Raw genomic sequence first — 24,503 nt, forward strand, 5'->3', positions numbered from 1 at the left:
TAATACAGGTAGCACCTAATCCTAACTGTGGTAATAGTTGTGGCTGTCTGGTGATGATTAGACTTTGCTGCAATAAATCATAGTCACAATGCAAATCCCAAATCATCATTTAGCACATAAACACATTCAGCTAGAGCGTAATGCTATTGCTTTTAGGGTTTGTCTATAAATAGACCAAATGAACAACAAGCCATTGTTAAAGTTATACATGAAGCATGAATAGCACGCATCGACACAAATAATTCATATGTGCACTTACTCTTTTTCTGTCTCATAAAATGTGACATTTATGTGTGTTCCTATTTCAGTTCTTTATCTAAATCAGACTGCTGCTGATGTTCAGAGGACAGAGTGTCCTGCTTGTTTACTGTCTGACCTTGACGTTTTCATCATAATATTAATTACTTTTATTCTGGTGTAAAAATCAACACACGGTAGCACACCCACAGCACCTTGATTTGGGTATTTCTGTCTTTGAAGAGAAGTGGAGTCTAAGGTGACGGGGGTGGAGAGACGAGGATAGTAGAACACAGCACCACTTAAAAATAGCTCTTGCTTGTTCGTTTCACACTCACTCTACATTTCCTGACCCGGCCTCTATCTTCATTTGTGGCACTATTTAGCTGTGACTGCCTAACTTCTTACGACCCATAGGTTTCATCTCTGTTTTATCCAGTGTGTTTTTCTCTTTTATCTGCAACACTGGCCTGTGATATAGTATTGTTTGTCACTTCTGGCCATCTTGCCTTTGATAGTCTGAATATAGAAAGAAATGAGGTAGGTGGGACACATGTATTGAGACTGTGGCCTATTTCAGATTCATAACAGATTGTGGACACATAACTGCTGGATCTCATATGAAGGATAACATTTTGCTCCAATAGTTCAATGATAATTTATTTTGCATTAGTCACACGCGAATTTATGTCACTATACATGAAGACTTGAGTTTTTGTGTTCGAATCTTTAGTGTAAGATGCTTATTACTCTAGTTACTATAGGCTCTTATCAAAATACTGGCTTTTGTTTCAAGAATGCAGATTTTTGGGACACCAGAGTTTTTCTGTTTTTGGTCTTAATGCTAAGCTAAGCTAAAAAGATGCTGACCCTAGCTCCACTTTTAACACCGAGAAATGCGTTTATTTTTCTCATATCCCTTTCATTTTATCTAACAATTAAAGTGAGTAACAATGGAAAATATCAGTACATGAATTCAACGTTTCCTACTTTATGAAACTAGTTCTACTCTCCCTGTTTGCACATGGTGATATTTTTGTGAAATGGCCAGACACAGACCTATATGTTTTCCAAAGTTTAGTGTGGAAGTCCTGACCTAAAATCAATCCTACATCTTTGAGGTAAGCAGCACATAATCGGGGGGCTCATTTCTGACATGCAAATGCCTGCAGAGGAGAGGAATGAGACAGGTGCGTAGGAGGAGGATGAGTTGATCAAAAGTTCAGGAAGAACTCCCACACACTGTCTACATCTGTTACATTTGTCGATGAGTTCTGTAAGGACATGTTTATGTGTAACATGTAATGTTTGAGAATCTTGGAATGAAGTTTCATTCCTTTTGTAGGAATCTACCTATTTTAATTTAATGTGGTACAATCTACTTTATCTACCAAAATGTCCGATATCAAAATGGTGAAGGGATGGAACAAGTGAACCAGAATCTGCAAAAGCACCCATCTCCACCTCAAAATTTAATCCAGTCTTTCTTGGGTTAATATCCACCTCTAAATAACAAGATTTCAAATACATTGACAACAATTTGAAATATCTTGCAAACAAACACGAGGGATTACATATAAATTATATAAACCCTACCAACACAGTGTCCCAAATAAATGAACTTTCTTTCAGTAAATTCCTACAAAATCCAAATATTGTAAAACTGTTTTTTATAGGTTTCCCCATATATGGCCATTTATTTCCACATACATGCATCTTCACAAAAACATGACATCAGTGTAGATTTGGATGGATGAAGTCCACAGAAGGAAGTGAAGAGGCAGTGTGTTGCTGTGTTCAGCGTTAGACTGCAGAGTAGAAATTGATCCTTAGATAAAAGCTGTGTTTCCTCAGGGAAACCTGCTTCCTGCCTAATGGCTGTTAGGCAATAAGGAATGGACCAGGAAGAGATGGTCTGCAGAGCACTTAGACATTATACTCGTCTGTATAAAATAAATGTACGCATAAGTTTGCAGTGAGGGGAGTAAGCAAGCACGTATAGATGGATGGAGACAGTGAAGATGGAGAGTGGTTGGCAGATATTTAAAAAAATTCTGAGTGGCTTTCTATTGTTTGAAGTTGGGATGGAGGAAAGAGAAGTTAAAAAGAAGTTAACACACAAGGTAAGATGGGAAGGTTTATGCTCAGACTATAAAAACAAAGATACACAGTGTATGCAAATGCACAGGTTCATGGTTCTATTTCAGTGCCTTAGTAAAGATTTGTGTGATTGAGTAAGGAACTATAAAAAAAAAGTGAGTGGAATATTTCCTTAAGTAGATGATGATCAATTGTGTGACGCTAATTTGTGAGTGTTTGTTTATTGTTCACAGGGAGGAGAGCACTGCTACTATCACGGAAAGGTCAGAGACAGTCCTCGCTCCTTTGTGGCTCTCTCAACATGCCATGGGTTGCAGTAAGTATATAAGTATTATGTGTAAATATGACTTGATGTGTGTATTTGTGCGTTTCTCAACCATCACTGCTGTCTTCTTTGTTGCCAAGTTGGGAGCCTTGCTCCCCTTTATCCATCAGAGCAATGTAATCTGTTTCAGCCTGCTTTCTGCCTTATTTTAATGTCGCACGGGTTCATTCATCCAGACAGGTGCTGCTTGGACATGTTTTTCCTCCTCCACTTTTCCACCCATCTTTGGTGTTTTTAGTTTGTGCACTAAAGCCTTCGAGAGACAGGTTATATACGCATCCTGTTGGAAGGAATACATTTACACCGTAAATGCATGTCTGAACTGCGTTGCCTTTGTTATGGGTCCAGTTTATTCATGTATTGTCTTCTCAATCATTTGATTCTGTAAAGCAATATTATATCCCATGAGACATAACTTGATCAAATACAAGCATAAGGTACATACATACATACATACATACATACATACATACATACATACATACATACATACATACATACATACATACATACATACATACATACATACATACATACATACATACATACATACATACATACATACATCTGGTTACTGGAAAATGGCTTGTAAATAACACACAAACAACTACACGGCTTGTCCACACCTTTGACTTCTCATTATGCAGTGGGTTTTGCACTCTTTAGCAGTGACATTTGTATTCATGGTGACGCTGGTTTTGACATTGGAGCATTCTGTCATTTATGATGAGTCTGCCTATTGCTGACATGAGAAGCGGCTCCATCTAATTATTTCAGTTGCTGACTGAAAGTTATTTATTATACATTTTCAATCCAATCACACTGATATTTGCTGAGTAAATAAGCAACGCTCAGGGCTCTAATAACATTTGCATATTTCATGTGATTCTGGGAGTGTGTTTGTCATCCCAGAATACAACATAGTGCATCCATGTACATGAAAGATGGAACAGGATGTAATGTGACCGACAACTCTTGGTAATTTTGGTTGTTTGCTATTTTTAAAATAGTCAACATGTAATACTTATGGAAACTTAGGAATAGGTGAGATGAGGTTTGCATAAAATAAACCATTTTATTTTTTACCTTGTAAGACATCTTCATTTATGAAGATTTTGCCACTCTAGATGTTTTGGGTTTAATCAGATTATATTGACTACGGCCTGCCAAAAGCTGTTATTGATTTTAGTTTCAAGTTTTGCAAAATCTTGGCTGGTGCACAAATGTGTTGCTTTTTTTCAGTCAAGATCCTTCAACTTTACACCAGTAAGCAGTCCAGACTTAAATGAAAATAAAAACATTACCTACAAGATTTGGAAATGTTAACAATAGTTTAAAGGTACTAAATTAACCAAAAGCTTATTTATTTATGTTTTGTTTACAGCTTGTTTCAGTTTCACAATGAAAACTATATTACATGAACACACAAAGTCAGAAAGTTTCTTGAAATGTTTGATATAGAACCAAAAATGTAGAGAAAACAATTATTTATGTTTGTAATGTTGGGCCAGAAAGAAGATTGTGTTGAAGGTGAATTTTCAGTGCAGAGGATGTGACAGCAGATTTCATGCAACATTTATGCTCCTAACTTCACAGCATGACCCAACCAATCTGCTAAAAGCTTCACATAAAGTTAATTAACAGATTACGACCGTTTTTGGTGCACAAGGGCAACACAGGGGCAGATTGAAAGAACTTCACTCAGCCGATAAATGAGAAACTGATACTTGACTTTTAAAAATGATTGCTTGGTCAAAATGATGTGCGGCTTTTTCTGCAATGTCTTTACTACAGTATATGTGATGAATGCATTTACACTCATTTTCCAGTGAACAAAAATGGATGTAAAATCAGTTCCAATCTTTCCAGGTTGCAATCAGACATGACTAAGAAAAAATGTTTGTGACCTTTGCATTCTGCTATGTAGAAGGATGTCTCCCAGACTTGGATGACCTTTTGTTTCACATTGTCCTCCAACCCTCTTAAGCTGCAGAGGTATATGCCAAACGTAGCAGTCAGGACAGCAGAGGATTCTGTTCAAAATGGCACCTTGTAGGAGTGCATTGCTTTTCTTGTCCTGACAAATGCTCCAATAATACAATAACCCCTTTGGGCAAGCAGAGAACCAGCTAATCCATCACTCTGATAACTGAGGAGGAGTTGAATACAGATGCATTATTCCAATTAGAGATGAATAAAACAGCAGAAACTGGTGTTGACGTGAGCTCCCTTCTCTCCCCTCTCCGCTGCTCTCTTTTTCAGTGGGATGTTTTTCGATGGCAATCACACCTACATGATTGAACCTGGAGGACAGGGCAGTAGCAGCAAAGTGAGTACTCTGGAACTCTACATGATAATGTATGCACACTGAAGAATACGTAATCGGTCCTCTCACACACTGATTGTCTTCAACGTGCTGCTGAATTTTCCACTGTCAAGTAGTCGGTTAGATCAGTGGTTATCAATCATCTTTATCTGATTGTCCACACCTTCATGTCAATTAGTTGGAACACAGAAGTTTAACTGACAACCGATTTTCTTAATTTAATGATGTGACAAGCAAAAATGACCATTTTTTACAAAGAGTAAACTCGATGTTGGGATCTGTAGCTCAGTAGAGACACACACTTTAAATGCATACTTATAAAAACTTCCTTTTGTTTTGACCCGTTACGGGTCGCCACATTGTGTCTGCTATTTGTTTGCAAAGGTTTTTATACCAGATGCCCTTCCTGCCGCAACCCTCTGCATTTATCTGGGCTTGGGACCGGTCAACAGTTGACACCGGCTTGTGCCCCCTTAGGGCTACAGATTCGCGCTACCACCGAACTATGTCCCTTAATGCATTACTAATTATAATCCAATAATATGACATAGATTATGCCTCTGCAATAAGAATTATTTTAATACTGTTGGTGCTTTAACTACATTTATATTTGTTTGCCAGTTTATTGTTATGTTTTTAACACTGGGGTACCCATAAAGCAGGTTGGAAATCAGTGTGTTACAGAATCAAGTGTGTAGTTGACCCAGTTGTTGTCCTGAGTGGAGGGTGAGGAAAAACCGCCTGTCACTCACTGAACCCTGAGTGTGATGCACAAGTGAGAGAATGTGTTGCTGTTATAAGTGTGTGTGTGTGTGTGTGTGTGTGTGTGTGTGTGTGTGTGTGTGTGTGTGTGTGTGTGTGTGTGTGTGTGTGTGTGTGTGTGTGTGTGTGTGAGAGAGAGAGAGAGAGAGAGTGATTCCTATGCTCTAATGAATTCATACAGATGTGTGTGTGTGTCTGGTTTTAATCAGTATGGGATGATGGACACAGAGTACGGAGAGGTCAGGGATTGGTGTCTGTGTAAAAGTGTGTTCGTAGGGTGGTGGCATCCTGTTACACAGAGCTTCATTTCCATTTGACAGCTTTAGGGCCAACAGTGTAGAAAGATTAGTTAGAAAGACAGACAGCAGAGTAGGGTTGAAAAGAGGAGTGCTACAGGTCAATAAGGGATGAGATGGAGGAAGGTGTATGGGGAGGTGGAGCAGAGCAAGAAGCAAAGAACAGATTATTATCATTGCTGGTTACTAAATGTGATTTTATAACTACATTGATTCTCATTGTATCCTCTACAGGGAAATGAGAAGAAACTGTGTGAAACTAAGTAATGACAGAAGAGAGGAAATTTAAAGAAATTGTAGCAAAAGAAAATTGTGAACATGAATAATGAAGATAATAAATAGATGGTGGAGAAAGAATAAAAAACAGTGCTTCAAGCCAATAGGCCCATTTAACCTTCATAGAGCTCTCTTCTTCCGTCCACTTCTTCTCAACTCCATCCCTGTCTAGCCTCCTCTTTGTCTCCGCTCTGCCTGCGTCAATCCTCTCCAACCTTTTCTGGAGAGAGTGAATTATTAAAGCAGAAAGAGAGGGAGAGAGGGGGGAGAGAGAGAGAGTCCCCCTGAAACTACAAATAACCCCAACTACACACCTTTTCCTCTGAAAGGTGTGCACAGACCAATCCTGTAAACACCTCTGCAACCTTATGAACCAAGTATCAGGTTTAGTTTGACCAAACACTAAAAAGTGCTTCTGTCTTCCCAGAATATCTCATCCCCTATATGTAGAACCCTCTGAGAACCCACTCTTCCCACAGACATCAGAGTAAGCACGATAAAGAGAGCACAAGATGACCCACAAGGTGCATCAGGCATGTTACAGAATATGCAGTCCTCCCCCACATTAAGACCCACTTTAGAATAAAACACGTTTGTTGCCATGACTCCATGTAACGCAAGGGAGAGAGACAGAAACTCGTCTTTAGAGGTAGTGTTATGAGAGCTTGTCACACATGAAGATGAGAAAGGTTTCTTTGTTATTTCCACGTCCTTCTACTCACACTGTCAGCACAAACACTGCTGCACGCCAGATGTTGACGGCACCATAAGTATACAGTACTAGCACAATTTTAGGTAACCTATGTTTATGTCCAATATCTCAAATTGTTGTGCCAGATAGAAAAATTAATTTTAATTTTTTTAAATTATGCTTGTAACTTGAATCTGTTATGGACAATTATGTAACTCTTTGTATTTGTGTAATTTATCTGTATTAAAAAAATATTTTTATATAATCTTTGCGGTGACAGAATGACGACAGGCTATTTGATCAAGTACTTCAGTAGATCTTAGCTGTGCCTGTGTTTTATTTAACTTTGTGAGACCTTTTTCTTCATAATACTAACTTCACTTGGAAACCATAGATCATTTCACAGATGCATATTTTTTAATTTGTGACATTTTATTGTGTTGATGCTTTCTTTTAAAACTCATATAAGTAGGTGGGTTTTATAGATTTTACTTTTTAAGTAATGCATTATATGCAGGGCTTCATCTTACCTGAACATAACTTTTGTTTTTGTAATAAAATCTAAATATGTCATTTAATAGTACAACAGCAGACTTTACTGATTTCAAAGCCCATGAAGATATTCTAAATAAAATAAAACAGAATTATCCATACGTATAAGTGCTGACAGCTGTTTTAGGACATAAATGACATGTGGCTACAGAGCGTTGGTTTTGGATGTTAAGGAAATTCTGTTGATGTAAGAATACTGAGAAGGGCAAGCCCACAGGGGCCTTCCAGTTTTTCTGTGCTGAGTTCTGGATGTCTGCTCCCCTGGGCAGTGATCCACATTGGGTGCCTGTCCCCCCTGGACCTCTGGGCTCCTCCCAGTGCATCTCCTTCTACTTGGTCTCTGCATCTAGTTCTCACACAGACACGTAGATGTCTGCTGCAAAACATGCTGCGCGAGCGCACACACACACACACACACACACACACACACATACACACACACACACACACACACACAGAATAGAGTAGCTTTGAGTTTATTTTAGACGTTGTCTTCTCCTTCTCATTCTTTTTTCTTTCATGGCCTGAAACAGTCACACATCACTCTTTATCAGAAGAAAACATGTCGTAATGAGAAGTGTGTTGAGATGAAGTCGGCAGGGGCTCCTGTCAGCCATATGGTAAATCCATCTGTCCGAACACCATGGCAGAAAAAGTTATGCGGGACATTAGCTAAGTGTGTCCAGAACAAGCTGCTCTGTCACCTTCTGTGACTGTCTCATAGTGTCTTGTGGTGTCGTGTAAATAGGCTTGTGAAAAAGTGGACGATGGTTGTGAGTAATATGAAGTGTTAAAATAAATCTTCACCAGCTGAGAATGTGATGTACCCGGGTGCTACGTGCCTGATATATCTTACACTTTTTGATTGTGTGAGTGTGCAGACGCTTTGGAGTGTGGTTGTGTGATTCTGGTTTGCATGTGCAAAACGCACACACAATATGTTTAGCTCTCTTGTTTCGGACATCTTTACAACCCCACCTGAATGTCAGGGCCACTGCTACTGCAGCAGCTCTTCCTTATTATACAGTACTGTACTCATGGTGCAGTGAATTATGAATTGTAAATGTACAACCCTTGTGAGGTTGGAGAAGCACATTAGTGCTGTTAGCAACATGCTAAAGTTAGCAAGCTGACTGTAAAAATCTCTATCTTAACAATACAAATTTGGAGGAGTGGTGATCTGGGGGATAATATATTGTCAGTCACAGTCCATTCTCTCAGTCATAAAAATACAGACACAAGCGCTTCTATTGGTATTTTATCTTATTATTGTAACATATTTAAATAATTTATTCTTTTACTCTATTATCTATGGCATGTTGTCTGTGCCACAATGATATGAGAATGGTGAGGTACTCCTCTGGGGTACTACTGTACTCAAAGGAAAGTCTGTTTTCTGGACCAAGCGAAATTAGGACTTCATTGTTGTCATGTCATCATCTTCAGATTACCACCGATATATCCGCCGCAGCGGGTCACGGAGAGCCGGAGCCTATCTCGGCGGCATAGGGCGTGGGGCGGGGGACACTCCGGGCACGACGCCAGTGCACCGCAGAGCCACACACAAAGACATACAACCAGGCACACACACACTCATTCCTACGGGAAATTTGGAACGGCTAATTAACCTGAAGTGCATGCTTTTGGAGGTGGGAGGAAGCCGGAGAACCCGGAGAGAACCCACGCAGACACGGGGAGAGAATGCAAACTCCGCACAGAGCGGGACTCGAACCCGGGCCCACCGTGTTGTGAGGCAGCAGCGCTAACCTCTGCACCACCGTGCTGCCCCAACTTCATTATTGTGTTAGATTAAATTTTATGGGGTCACTAAATTGAGTTAGAGCTTGTGTGGTGAGGTGAGCTGCAGTCACAAGATGAGTTAAGGTTGGTGATTGAAGAAGAGGCTGGGAGATGACAGTTGGAGGAAGGGGTGTCAATTATTTTATTTTGGTGCATTGTTGTTTTAAACCATCCATTCAGTCCAATAGGTGTGCATCTTAGCACACGTCTTTGTCAGTTTTCGAGAAGAGTCCAATTTTGTTCATGTTCATTTTGTAGCAGTCATAACATCTTGCATGTGCTGACTATTAATCCAGCTATCGCTCAACATCTCAGTTACTGCACAAAGGTTACAGCGACATTTATTTTGCAGGCATGACAATATGAAGTTTAATTAGCCATAACAATGCAGTCCTTTAACCATCATTTACATTAGAAATATAACCTTGCAAAATAATGTTTTTAAAAGCTTTTTAAAGGCAGATAGAGTTCCCACACTCCTAACTGCATTATCCAGTTTGTTCCATAGTTTGACGCCAGTAATGAAAATGTTTTTAATACTCTTCTTGTTTTTTTCTGTAAAAATACTGTGTTTTCTCTTAATTGGTAATTGGATTCATTAATCTGTCTTCAAATCAGTAGAAGTTTTTGCTACGCATTGGCTGACTAGGTGTCATATCTCTGTGTCCTTCACTGGCGCCAGAAACATTGACTTCTGGTTCCTTCCTCCAATGTTGTCAAAATAATCCCAGTGCAAGTGTGAGACAGGAATGTTTTCTGCCAGCTCAGGCCCGACACACACAAAGAGTTCATTAAAGTTATTATTCAGAGTGTGTTTTTGAGCTGGAGCAGAGAGTACAGCATTAGGTACCAAGAGGAACATAATTTTTAAACCGGCACATGGTGGGAGTGCAGCTTAGTTTGAGCTGGAGGTGATGGGATTAACAGAGAAAGGGTCTCCCTTTGGCCTCGAGCCAAATTCATGTGACTAAACCTGGTTCAGTTCATTTACACATGCAGACAGACAGAATGAAAGCGCATTATCCCTCCCTTCTTCATATTAATGAGCCAAAAGTCTGTCTCTGAGGTTACTGTCTCCCTTAGCAACACAGTCTCAACCCCTGTCTCTTTGTGCCGTAGCATATGAAAGCCATCTGTGTTGAACCTAAATCTCCACCTCTACATACTCCCTCCGGTGTCTACATGCTGCGTGATGATTAACTGGGAGCGATGATCTGGAAAAACAAAGAAGATGCTGCTCAAGAAAAACTTCATTACCACAGTTGATTCTGGAATAACAATGAATAACAATGATGGATTGCATCATGTCTTTGTACTGCACATAAGAGCAGTTGTACCACAAATGTCTTTTACATCACCAGAGACTAAACTCTCAGCCAACACCAAAGTGTCACATTAAAGAAGCAGTTGGATCCAGTCGTGACTGCTGCAGTTTGGGCTGGTGGCTGATAAGTCAGATCCTAAATCCCCTGGGATCACATCAATGGAAGGACAGAACACCCAAGTGCTTAATACTTCTCTTAATAGAGTGCTTACCATTCTTAATTGGCTTTGGAATCTCTTTAGAGTGTAATAACTTGAACATTTATCCTCAGAGTGATAGTGCTGGCTGATTTATGAGCTTCTAGCAGCAGATCAGCCTTACTGATCAAACATTTACCACTAACTTTTTCCAGGCCCACCAGTGAAATTATCAAGGTCTTTCTTTGCCTTACATCATTGTAAATGTAACACATTTGAGTATTAGATCATTTGTGGAAAAAAACAGCTTTTGAAAGAATCCACTTTCTTCCCTCAGCAGTTTACATTTATGAAACTCAAACTGTGAGTTGTGAATTTACTTTAAATGCTCTATAGAGGGATAAAGTTGATGAGTCACACAATGAAATTGTGGGGACGAGTTGCAGAAGCTAGACAGGACAGAAATGAGTGTTTACGAGCATCAGTATGGATTCATACATAGACAGATGCATTATTTGCCTTGAGGATGTTGATGGAGAAGTTCAGAGAAGGTCATAAGGAGCTATATTTAGTCTTTGTAGATCTAGAGAATGCCTATGACAGAGTATCCAGAGAGGAACTGTGGTACTGCATGAAGATGTCTGGAGTGGTAGAGAAGTACGTTAGAATAGTACAAGAAATATCAAAGGTGGAGGACTTTTAACAGTCCAGAGCAATAGTGAGTGCAGTAAGGAGGTGAAGAAACGGATCCAAGCAGGCCGGAACGGGTGGAGGAATGTGTCAGGGGTTTTATGTGACAGAAGAGTCTCTGCTAGAATGAAGGGCAGAGTTCATAAAACGGTGATGAGGCCAGCTATGATGCTGGGATTAGGGAGTAACCAGGTTGTGTAAGATCAGAAATGAGTTCATCAGAGGAACAGCCAAGGTTAAGATGTTATGGAGAGGAAAGGATGGAATGCTGTGGCGACCCCTAAGGGAGACGCTCTAAAGGTGTTCCCAGCGCAGACTGGAATACTCCATGAGTAACGGGATTATTCGTCAGTGATGACACCTTTCTGGGAAACGCTCCTCACACAATTGATTTCATCTTCATTGGTAAAATGTGTAAATGTTGAGCCAAGACCAGTGAAAACATTTACTGGAGCAGAATATGGGATGACGGTCTTTCCCAGTTCGTATTTCACTCTCGCTCAAATGTTTTTTAGTTTCATCTTTCAGTGTTTTGACAGGTGGAGAGAAAAGGACAAAGTGCCTTGATTTTTTTTTTTTTTTGGTAAATGCATTGCGTTTATATATATGACCAAATTGAAAGTTGTCATTACATTTTTTTTTCTGCTAATATACACATTTTTTAAATTTGTTTTTATTAAAAACAAGCAACCATGTACAGTAGAAAAACATTTAATATTAATTTTAACATTATAGAATAACAATAATTAGATGAAGTTTTGTTCAGTGCATCTAACGCATAACAAACAGTGGACTAGAAAACTGCTGCTAGATTTGGCTTATTCACAAAAAATAAGTTCCATGGGTTAGTTATCTGTTGATTACAGATGAACAGCACTCTATTTCCTGTAACTTATTAGTGCTTTTAAACATTAACTAAATTCATGGCAGCATCTTTTTAGACATTAACACAAAAAAACATGATACAATAAATCTAATGTTAGAAAACACTTTAGGTGAACATGATTAATCAAAACAATGTAAAGTGGCCAAGTCTTCACATAGTTAGTGCATTAAGAACAGCTGCTCTTCACAGGCTATGGCGGCATGTCAGTGTAACAATATTTCATGCTGGCAAACATTAACAGGTGAGTTAGTAGTTTGCTGATCAGCATTTCACTCAGAAGTGATAACAGTAGACTTTTATCCTGTCAGCGTTACCCAAACTTTACAAACAATTTGGGTAGGAAACAATGAGTTCAACATAAACAAATGTTTATGAAACAGAAAATTACAACTTAAACTCGATTTTCAGCGATGATCAGCAGAGGGAATTTACCTTGATCCAGATTTTAATTTGCCCTGTTGTTTCCTTCAATTTTGCAATAAATAGCTGAAAATATTTTTTCTTTCAGCAATACTTGATCTTCATTTTAAATACAATGGAATCCTTAATACACAGAAGACCCTCCAGGATCTTATGTCTATTATCAACATTTTACAGAATTGACAGACTGAAGGCTGAATCAGTCTTGGGGTATATTAACTTCTACCCAAACTCAATGTCATTGCCAGTTGTGGACTTCATGGACAAAAGGCTTATGTGTGCTGAACATGTCAGCTTCTCTTCTCCTACTGTTCATGTGTCAGAACTGGAATGTCAATCTCTATAGCAGACATCCGTGATCGGGAGGAGTGGCGATGGCCAGCGTAACTGGATGCATAGCCCTGAGAAGGAGCATTGCTCTGCGAAGGAGCGTAGCTCTGAGAAGGAGCATAGCTCTGTGAAGGAGCGTAGCCCTGAGAAGGAGCATAGCTCTGTGAAGGTGCGTAGCTCTGAGGGGGAGCGTAGCTTTGAGAAGGAACGTAGCTTTGAGAAGGAGCGTAGCTGTAGGCTTGGGTCCCTGCCACCTCTGACCCATATCCATCTGGAGCAGAAATCTGGGACATGTACACCTGTGATGTTGCGGGGGCGACCACACTTTGTGCGTAGCCCTGGGCAGGTACATACGGCTGGGCTTCAATCACTGTGGGAGGAAAGGTTTGTGGTGGGAAGGGCTGAGGACCATAAACTGGGGAGGGAGGATATCCATTGGCAGTTAGAGGCTGAGAGGACATCGAGGTAGACATGGAGGGTAGAGGCAACCAAAAAGGTGAAGGCAACTTTTTACACATACAATACCACATGAACATCAGCAGGGAAGCTAACATCAGCCCTCCAGAGCAGCCTATAGCTACATACACAGCAAACCCATCAGAAAAAATGTTGTCATATCTGATGTTCATTTCCTTAGTGTGGAACAAGAACCACACTGATGGTGCCATGGCAATTGCCCCACTGAGAAACAAGAACATCCCAGCCACAAGGTGACAGCCTGCACTGTTAACCAGGAATTTGATGGTCTTAATGTCTGGTTCAGGCTTGTCTGAACAGCAGCAGGTTTTACACATCCCTGACATGCACAGCAGCAAAGCGAAAAAGCCGAATAGTAGGGCTGTGGGTAGGCAAAACTGCAGAAGTCGAAGATCCAGCTGGTCCACTTTAGAGTACCACTGGTAACAAGGAAAGACAACATTTTCATTAAGACAGTTGAAGACAAAAGTAAGCAAAAATAGAAAAGGACAAATTTATCATACGGTTACCTCTGCATCAAAGTAGTAACATCCAGAATGGCCGTCCTGTTTAACACATTTAGTCCACAGCCCATCATAGACGCTTATATTCTTGGCATTACGATTGAAGGTAACCAGTCTTGTTATACGCCACTGTGGGACTAATGTTGCCGTGGCAATCCCTCCCACACATATAATGGCAACAATCAAGGCAAACGCATTGGTGGCGTGGATGTCCCGGCACGACATGGTGGATGCTGACTTGCACTGAGGTCACAGGGAGAGTTCCTGTTTGAACAGATAAAAGTCAGTCAGACTGCCAATGCAGTAAAAACCAAAGGAGGAAGAATCCTGTCAACTTGGAAAATTCTTGATCGTATGAATAGATGGCTATGCAAATTGTACCAAATAGCCCCATTACTAATGAAGTAGGTCACCTATGTCAAAGATTGACCTAACTCCTCCCTCACAAGTGCCCTTGATGAGCAATGCTGTTGTTTCATTGCTAAACAAAGTGGTAATGAACATAGTTGTATGAAAATTTGACTGACAAACTACACCATTACACTGTCACCTCTTGCTACTGTTTATTAGATCACTCCTTCAGCAAATATTAAATGCAGCCACTAAGTTTTGAACGAATTTAACAGACTCTGACTCTATTAAATGACCTCCTAAGTTGATTTCATTTTTGCTCATTTGTATTAAAACACTTCATTGATTGGACTGTTATTGTTTATTCCTCTCGGTTATAGGTTAAATTAACTCTCAGATAAGGTTCTTCAGGATAACTTTTGTCAGATTTATTTCATTGCAGTACATTACATGTCGTTTCCGAAATATTTATTTTTATGAATATAAGGACGAAGACATTGATAACACAATTACAGAGTCACCAGCTATTAAACTGAAGTTTTGAGTTTAACTATCCCACCATAAAAGTGTAAAAGGTGTCAAATGAAACAATTATAAAATAGCTGAGTAGATACGGTGTTCTAGCTGGGATCATGTACATTTTCATCAAGTTGCTATTAACGACGCCGCGATACCGGGAAACATTTTAATAGTAATTATAATAGACAATACGACACTTTATCGCAACGATCGTAACCATTTAGGTAAAATGAACAGGATTGTGGTTCACGAATGATTAACGAGCTGGTTGTTGGTTTGCTAGCGACCTAGCAGATGGCTAACAATTAGCATAACAACTACCTGTTGCGTCCTCGATGTGAAACTCGACGACTACATAAAATGTACAATAGATACCTTTTATTTTCAGATCCTAAGTGGCGTTTAAGTCGGTGTCATTTCAGACAGGTCCTCTTTTTCGTATTTTGACCTGAACAGCAAGACAATTCAAGACTTTTTACTGTAGTGTACAGTCGCTGGTAGCACAAACAGGGGCCTCTGGGGCGTACGAGGTTTAGTAAACCCATCGTATTGCCTCTCAGGTGGTTGACGCATGCGCAGTAGAAACCTTACCAAACACGTCTTTATCGAATCTCTACGAACACTGTCACAAACCAATTGTATCACAGCGGTGAAATTCGACAGATGAAAGAACATTGCAGCTGCTACACACTTAACATGCAGTGTTATCAATAACATACTTTATGACAGAACAATGTAAACACAGCTGCTTTGCACATATGTGCGTATTGTGCACTTGAATGTGATGTGTGATTTAATTTCTTTTTTGTGTGCTTTTCAGGATGATGTCCGCATTCACATGATCTATAAATCTGGAAGGAAAGAGGGGTTTAATGATTTCCTTAATGGTAAAATGATGACTTGAATATATGATCAGAATTTATTTCAAAAAATAAAAGTAGAAAAAGATTATAATGAATGTGCTTTTACTATAGGTGATCTTCCAGAGCCACCCTTTCCCAGTCCACCATTTCCTGGGTCAAAAGTTGTTCACAGGAGAAAAAAAAGACAGGTATGAATCCACTGTAGGCATATTTGCAAAACAGTCATCAACATTAGTAAGATGATGCTAACACATTTTGACACTTAATAATGTGTTTTAGTATTGATGCGAGATAGAGATAGAGTAGCTCTGGATGCTGTTTCTTTGAAAGCTGATTACAGTGTTTCTTCCTATGTTTTGTGCTGATTTGCAAAGATAAAGAAAGAGCTGTTTGGTCATTTTACTTCCACAATACAGCCCTACACTCTTGGCTCCTCTTCTTTTCCATTAAATATTTACCTTGAGAGAAGAGGCAGATTCTGTTCCGGTCATAGTCAGATGTCTGCATCCTCCTGTCTCATAGCCCTCAGAGTAGCTCTCATCTTCATTTGGAAATTTGAAAACTGAGAAACCTGGTTTGCAAGTTCATCTTTATTGATTTGTTGTTTCTTTTCTGTGTGACACATGCATGAGATATGAGGTGATTGTCCTTGAGGTTGATGAGTCCCAGCTGATGAAAACTGAGAAAAGAGTGTACATCATTTTGATGAGAAAACTAGAACACCATGTTTTTTCTTCTCAGGCTTCCCGTGCCTCACGAAGTGTACAGGAAGAGGCCAAATACATTGAGCTGATGGTGATCAATGACCATTTAATGGTAGGTTTTTACCTATGCAACTGTAAGTTAGATCTGTAAAGTCAATTTTGACTGTATACTGTAAGGTTATAAGCCCTCTTAGAGATGTATTACAACATTAAAAAAAATATATATAAGAATTTCCTAGCTAAGACAGCAAAAAGGTTTTATTATGAGACTTTGGATACACCAGTAATACCTGATAGTAATGCTTTTGTTGTGGTCTTTTAATGGGATGTCTTTACAACATGTAGATAGATATTTATCTGTTAAATTGCTGAGTGTTTAGTACAGAACACTGAGAGTCAACACTATATTATCTTATATAGCTTGTACTTTTCAAGGACAAGCTTGAAGCTTATGTAGCTTGAAGAGTATATAGCTTGTACTCTTCAAGATGAGATATATAAGGCTTTTTATGTGATATGGATAATGTTTGGAACAAACTAGATGTCCTGACTGTGGTTCATTTTTATGAATTTTAAGAGAATAAGATTATGAAAAATGTTTTTATTTCATTCCTTTTCATCCCTCTGTCTCCCTCTTTGTTTCTCTCCAGTACAAGAAGCATCGGCTTTCTGTTGGGCACACGAATAACTATGCTAAGTCAGTGGTCAATATGGCTGACATGGTAAGAAATGTATTGATCCTCTTCTTGGAAAGCTTACCACAAACACTCCCAGGTATTGGAGCTTAGTGCACATTGTACTGATTTCTCATTTAACCAATCTCACTCTCTACATTTAAAACCTCTCCTGGCCCATAATATGCTGGCAACAGCCATTAACCAGCCAGTCACAAGTTTTCTGGTTTCAGAGGTCTGAGGCAGCAGTTGCATCCCAACAGCACTGAGACTGAGATATTTCTGTCTTTCAAATTTTATAGCCACATCTGCTTGCTGTGCCACTGAAATCTGACCTGTAACAGGGCAATGACTGTAAGACAAGAAAGGTCATGCTTATCGTCATGTCCTTGATGAGGATTACATGAAGCAGTCTAGGGAAGCACTTGTTAATTTCTATGTACAGTATGTGTGTATTCGCCTTATTCCCTGAGATTGTTCTCTGCTACCACGGCATTAAGGGCACATTCCAAGTAAGTGTATAAAATATGGTATGCAGAAATGACCGGACAATTTAAGTGGGGCAACTTCTGTATAGGTTATAAACATTCATTTGGAAAAGGAGTCATAGTAGTCATTCTCCTATTTTCAATCCAATGTCCACCAGTGACAAAGGATCCCACGCAGAAAGCATGTGTCGCCTTGGACATTAATTTCTTTTTTTCATAATAAAAGAAATTCTGTCATTTGAAACCTGACATGAAAAGCATGTCACAAATTTGTATCTATATTTGTAGCTATATTTCTAGACATAATAATGTTACAAAGCAGAAACACTGAACTCGGTATACTGAGAACACTTCCTGTCTGCTCTGTAAAGTGTTAGTAGTCTCTGTTGAAACTATTGGCACTGAACTTATATAACTAGGCTTTGCTCTTTTTCTCCTTTGCTGTTTGTGTGATGTGTTACCACAGTAGACTGTCATGTAATGCAAGTAAACATTCTTGTTTGTCAAAGATTTCTCTGTTGGGGTCCTTGTTACCCTTCAGGGCTCAAAATTAACTTTTTTTCTTGGTAGCACTGATGCTCCCAAATTTAGAAGTTAGTAGCACCAGCAAAGACTTTAGGAGCACCTACCCAAAAGCAAGGCAGTGACGGAGCAATAGAGACGCTCCGTCCATCTCCGTTCCGCGCGTCTCTCTCCCTCGCCCAGGAGAGCAGCTGCAGCTGCGCTCTCATTGTTTCCTGGCAGGACCGCAGGAGCGCGGTCTCAAAAAAAAGGCGCACCAGATTTTTTTCCCTAGTCACACTGGTGCTCCCAAATATATTTAATAGTCGCACTGATAAAAATTTAGGCGCATATGCAACCAAAATGGGCGCAATTTCGAGCCCTGCCCTTGCTGATTCTGTCTACTTGCCTTAAATTAATAATAATAACACTTAATAATAGGTGTCTGGTGGTGGGATCATTTTGATTTGATTTTGATTCTGATTTTTATACCGTCATAAAAAACAGTGGAACAGGTTGATATATTTGAAGTATACTGGTTACTTCTAATATTTAGCAGTATGAATAATTTTTTTAATTTTTTATTTATTTCAGTTACTTTCAAAAATTAACTTCCTGGTACCATATGGCTTTTATTTGCTCAGATTTTCAAGGAACAGCTTAACACTCGGATCGTACTGGTGGCCATGGAAACATGGTCATCCGACAACAAGTTCAACATTGATGATGACCCCATGGTGACGCTGAGGGAGTTTATGAAGTATCGAAAAGACTTCATCCAGGAGAAATGTGACTCCGTGCACCTCTTCTCGTGAGTCTCCGTAGTCCCAAAAAAAATCTCATTTTTTGGCCCAAACGATTTTCTTTCTCTAACGCTTTATTGAACTTGCTTTTCTTATCAGGGGGAACAGGTTTCATAGCAGCTGGGGAGGCGCATCCTATATGGGAGGCGTTTGCTCCTTGACTAAAGGAGGGGGAGTCAATGAGGTGAGACAAAAGACAAATTAATCATTAAAAATGTCCTAATAATCTCGATTCATTCGGTTTACAGTCATTAGATGGAGTGTAGGCAACATTTAAGACAGTCACATTGTCGATAAGTGCTGGTAAAATGTTGGTAATTTCAGTTCTACTGTTACATCATTTCTTTAATCATTACATTTCTTTAACCAATTGTTTGTCTGTCTGTCTTTCTGTCTATCTGTCATCATCAGTATGGGAAAACAGACGAGATGGCCATAACCCTCGCTCAGTCTCTTGGACAGAACATCGGCATCTTCTCTGACAAGAAAAGGATCCTCAATGGTGCATAGTTAATCTAACTCATTAGAGCTTCCTGTTTCTAACAGTAATTCATTCAGAATCATTTGTTTGATGCAGTGGGAGCATGTCAGTGTTTTTTTTAATTTTTTTTTCAGGCGAGTGCAAGTGTGATGATGATTGGTCAGGCTGTATCATGGACGATATTGGGTAAGTTATATTTACATTACACACTGATCAGGTCATAACTTGAACATGGCAGCTGCTTGCCCAAAGTGTTTTTGATGTAATTCAACTGGGATATAAAATAGTCTTTTTTGCATCATTCATGATATTCATCAACAACAACAGACCTCGGTAATGTTTCTTTATAATAATAATATTATTATTATTATAATTAATGATAGTAATAATAATAATAAAAATAAATTTCTTTAATGCCAAATTCACATATCACCAAAATGCATTAACTTTTTTTTCTAAAAACAAATGTTAAGTGTGTTATTTAATCTAAAAAAGGTAAATATTAGCCATACAAGTTGTTTATATTGCTTGTAATGAAGATAAAGTAAACACACAAGGGTTAAAGTAATCTGTATTTTCACCAAATACAGTATTTAAATTAAATTTGATGTAGCATTACTTATGCATGTAGGATTGTGCAGATTTTGTGTTAATGATTAGAAGTATATTATACTGTATTTTACATATGATGTATTTTAATTTGTGTTTTTGAACAGGGATCCAGTGTCATGATATAGATAAATTAAATGTAATATTTTTCTCAGGTTCCTTTTATTTTTCTCATTTGTTCTGGTAAAACAATTCTTTGCACAGTCACATGAACAGCTGTTCCAATTATGTTAGAATTAATTGTGTATCCGCAATTGCATAAATGCTGTTGATGTGTTTAGTCAGCACATACACCTGTATACAGAACTATGTTGATAAAATCCTCATCCTTTGCTGTGTTATTGTAGTCACACAACTTACCACTAGGTGTCAGCCTATGTCTCTAATATATAGCCTCGTTCCTATTGGGTGTCCTTAACCAGCAATGTGGTACATGATGATTTTGTGTGTGTTTTGTGTTTCATGCACAAATCCTGACAGAGTTTATTTTAAAACATACTTTTGTACATCATACGCTGTTATACTACACAAGATTGGGATTGTGCCAGAGTGAGGATTCGTGTGCAACTTTGTGTTTTGTCTGCGGTGAGTGTAGGTGTGTGTTTACCCTTCTTCTTAAATACTTCTCACATTTTCCCTCAATCCCAAATGGGACAGCAGGTGAGCAGAAGCTTTGCTGGAACATTGCCTGTGCTGTTTTGATCCAACTGGCTGCCGTGGAGGGGTTGTTAGTCATAACAACCTTTCCCAATTCATCCAACAGCTCTTCAGTCGCTGTGGACCCAGCTTCACGTTTTTATTGAAATGATATGAACAAATACAGTTTGATGTGCCTTTATTATACACAGACTGTATTACTCATAATCATTTTTATCCAGTTTTACACCTATGTTAAGTGTATATTTCTGTTTTTGGAAAATGCCACCAGCTGATCAATCAAGAAAATTATATTAAATAATATTATTAAGTAGTAATTGGCCCCTTCTCTCTCCTGCTCTCTGAATTTTCATTAGTTTGTTTTTCCATGTCGAACCGATTGACACAGTCTGTAATGTTGTGATCATCTTAGGACAATATTTGTCTACCTCATTTTCCGTGTAAACACAGTACCGCCCATCCCTGCTTCTCCCCTTTACACTCATATCCACATTATTCAATTTTGGTTTTCCATAATGAGCCTGCTTTTACCCCATGTGGTCACATGACAGATGACAAGAGACTCTGGGCTGTTATCAGCTGTGGACAGAACTTACCCAAATCTGTGTTCTCTCGAAGTCAGTGGTGTGTGTGTGTGTGTGTGTGTGTGTGTGTGTGTGTGTGTGTGTGTGTGTGTGTGTGTGTGTGTGTGTGTGTGTGTGTGTGTGTGTGTGTGTGTGTGTGTGTGTGTGTGTGTGTGTGTGTTTGGACTTTATTTTTGAAGATTATTTGTCACTAATATTTGATTTCTTCTGGATTTGGTTGATGCAGACAAGTAATGACAGTGATTTAGGTTCTGCTATGCCTCCTTATAACCACTAGTGGGAAATATGTTGACTATGTATGACTGAATAAATGACTGAATGAACTAAATCGTGAAAGAAACCGTTAGTAAATGATCTGGTAGCATTTTGGTTCCGATCTTTGAAATACACATGGACTGGTGTATACACATCTGGTGTGCTGTGAAATGAGAAATCTTAATAATGGCTGAGTAGCAATAGTCCACACTTGCAATTTTACGTCTTGTGGTGATCAGTGAATCGTTCGAGCATGATTCATCTTTATTTCAGCCCCTTATTACTGTTTTAAAAGGGGGTTAAGCACTACAAGATTTTGACAAGTTTACACAAATTTAGTAATCAGAAATACAAATCCCACTCGATGGTTGGGACCATGTACTACCTGATTAGTTTAGAAATCTGTGTGAAATATTGTAGTGTACATCATTGAACATCCAAGCCTCATGACAAGCTACTTAGTCTACCATTTTTGCTGTAGTTGGCTCCATTTAGTGTCATTTTATATCAAAAAATGATGATTCTTCACAGCTCCCATATCTCACCAAGTCTGTCTGTTATTGCATTGTCCCCATCACCAATCCTAATGAGCTACATAACCAGAAGCATCTAAACACGCACCAGCAGTATAATTAGCATTAAGCACGATGGTTCAGCAGAAGATAATACACTATAAGTGCTACTCAAATTTGGGTTGATGTCATCAAGAACTCAAGCACAAAAGGGCTGCCATTTGATTATAACAGATTTACTCAGATGTTGTTTGGTCCCCAAGTAAATGTGTCATCCAGCTGTGTTTCACGAGTGTTAGTGAAGCAGAACAGTGACATGCAGCATTAAAGAGATTTCCATTCTCTGAGTATCTTCTTAAAGGCTGTTTAATTTATCAGTATGAGGTGACACATTATTAAATGATAATGCAATAACTGTCTAAGGTGAATCATCCAAAGCATTTAAGGTCATTTTCAGGGCAAATTCATATACATTATATATATATTTCACTGCATAATCCATTTACGTTCTATATATTTCTTCATATGGTCCTCAAATCCAAGCTATACTCAAAACCTACCTCTGTGTTATAGTAAGGATCTCTCCTGAACTGTAAGTATGGTATGCCTATGATCAAACATGAAATAATCACATGTCAAATATAAGCTATATTAAATATGGCAATCCTGCTGGGAATTTATCTTTAGCACTGAAATTAAATGCAGGGTACTAAAAGCAGTATTTGTTGGAAAGGTGCTTAAAACAGATTTTTTTTTCCATTTCTTGTTTTCTGTCACTATTATCTGATTGTCATCTGGCATTCACAGCTTTTACCTGCCCAAGAGGTTCTCCGACTGCAATGTGGAGGAATACCATAACTTCCTAAACAGTGGTGGAGGAGCCTGTCTGTTTAACAAGCCTCTTAAGGTATGTCGAACTCACACACACGCACACACATACACACACACACACACACACACACACACACACACACACACACACACACACACACACACACACACACACACACACACACACACACACTTGTCTCTGTAGTGAATTGAACATTGATTTTGCCATTTTTTTACCATCAGCTGTTGGACCCACCAGTGTGTGGAAATGGTTTTGTGGAGCCAGGAGAGGAATGTGACTGTGGCAGCCCAGTGGTGAGTTTCAGATGTACCGGCGCTTTAGGAGTGTCTGGATAATAACTCCTCTAATGATTACCTATGAAGGCACCTCTCGTTTTTGTTGTCTAATAATCTGTAATTGAAAGTAATTTAAGTTGTTTTTGTACTGTACTGGATAAAACAATTGTCTTTTGATCTTGAGCAGTTAAGAGAGGCATGGATGAGAGGATTTAAACAACACTGCCAAATAACGCCATACATAATCACGTTCAAAATAAAGAAAGTTGTCGCGTGGAGTTATGTTTAGTTATTTCAGTAAATAAATTGTGGGAAACATGTCAATCTGGTTGTAAATGGCCTCATAGCCCAAACTGGAAGGATCACTTAAGAACTGCAGCCATAATGGCCGAATGTGGTGAACCTTCAGTGTTATGTTGTGAGAGTTGTGGCCAGCAAAGTGACCTGTCTCATATATTACGGGCATGTCCAAAGAACAAATAATTTATATAGAAGTAAATGAGACTGTATTTACAACTATAAGGTGCTTTATAATACTAGCCAGCTTTCACCCTTTCACACAAACACTCATCAATGGTGAAAACAGGCACTGCTTGTTAATTATTCATATCATCAATCGCACCAACCATCTGGTAAGCAGACAAACACTCATTTCAGTTTGACCCGAGTTTTCATACTGAGTATTCCAGGAAGAGTTCATAATATTTTTATAAAATCTACAAAAGATCTTATAAGTTGCCTAAAATAACCATCATATTACTAACCCCCTAAAATAACACTGACAGATGTTTGATATGTTGCACAAAAGACAGAAGCAGCGAGTCAAACAGATGAGTGGTTTCCTTTCGCTTGTCTTTTAGGAGTGTGCCAGAGAGGGGGGGTCCTGCTGTGACAAATGCACTCTGACCCAAGGCTCCAAGTGTAGCAATGGTCCCTGCTGTAACAACTGCCAGGTATTGAACCGACTCCTCTGCTGGGTCCTGAGAACTCAGTCAAGGTTCTCTCTTGCAGTCGGAGAACCTTGCAGTTTTCCGACAAACAAACATGCTAATCTGGAATGATCCCATAAAGTCATCAAACTCTTACTGAGCTAACTTTCCACTAAACCACAAATGATCCTCTTGACAGTCCCTAATAATCTTTTACACTCTCAAATATCTAAAAACTAATGAATGAACTGGTGATGTTGAGTCTTTGTCAGGTATCCAGATGTACCCTGACATTCGTTGTTTGCTGCTGCAG

At 39.0% G+C, this 24,503-nt stretch overlaps 2 protein-coding genes across 4 annotated transcripts in view; one reads left to right on the forward strand and one right to left on the reverse strand.

Annotated features, from left to right (window-relative positions):
• Positions 1-24,503, forward strand: part of adam22 (ADAM metallopeptidase domain 22) — a 50,511-nt gene that overhangs the window by 17,353 nt on the left and 8,655 nt on the right. For all 3 annotated transcript variants that reach the window (XM_068323190.1, XM_068323191.1, XM_068323192.1), the window contains exons 5-17: positions 2,571-2,653; positions 4,925-4,991; positions 15,823-15,889; positions 15,977-16,053; positions 16,607-16,681; positions 17,220-17,291; positions 18,877-19,043; positions 19,135-19,219; positions 19,447-19,537; positions 19,651-19,702; positions 22,941-23,040; positions 23,208-23,279; positions 24,122-24,214. In XM_068323190.1, the coding sequence (XP_068179291.1) occupies positions 2,571-2,653; positions 4,925-4,991; positions 15,823-15,889; positions 15,977-16,053; positions 16,607-16,681; positions 17,220-17,291; positions 18,877-19,043; positions 19,135-19,219; positions 19,447-19,537; positions 19,651-19,702; positions 22,941-23,040; positions 23,208-23,279; positions 24,122-24,214 (1,101 nt within the window). The remainder of the gene's footprint in view (positions 1-2,570; positions 2,654-4,924; positions 4,992-15,822; positions 15,890-15,976; positions 16,054-16,606; positions 16,682-17,219; positions 17,292-18,876; positions 19,044-19,134; positions 19,220-19,446; positions 19,538-19,650; positions 19,703-22,940; positions 23,041-23,207; positions 23,280-24,121; positions 24,215-24,503) is intronic.
• On the reverse strand, positions 12,212-15,556 carry cldn12 (claudin 12). The gene is made up of 3 exons (XM_068323193.1): positions 15,378-15,556; positions 14,139-14,396; positions 12,212-14,048 (listed from the first exon to the last, which is right to left on the reverse strand). Exons 2-3 carry the CDS (start codon positions 14,355-14,357, stop codon positions 13,128-13,130), a joined length of 1,140 nt encoding a protein of 379 aa, XP_068179294.1. The 5' UTR covers positions 14,358-14,396; positions 15,378-15,556; the 3' UTR covers positions 12,212-13,127.

The sequence above is a fragment of the Antennarius striatus genome, chromosome 9 (assembly GCF_040054535.1).
Source record: "Antennarius striatus isolate MH-2024 chromosome 9, ASM4005453v1, whole genome shotgun sequence".
In the NCBI taxonomy this organism is placed as follows: Eukaryota; Metazoa; Chordata; class Actinopteri; order Lophiiformes; family Antennariidae; genus Antennarius; species Antennarius striatus.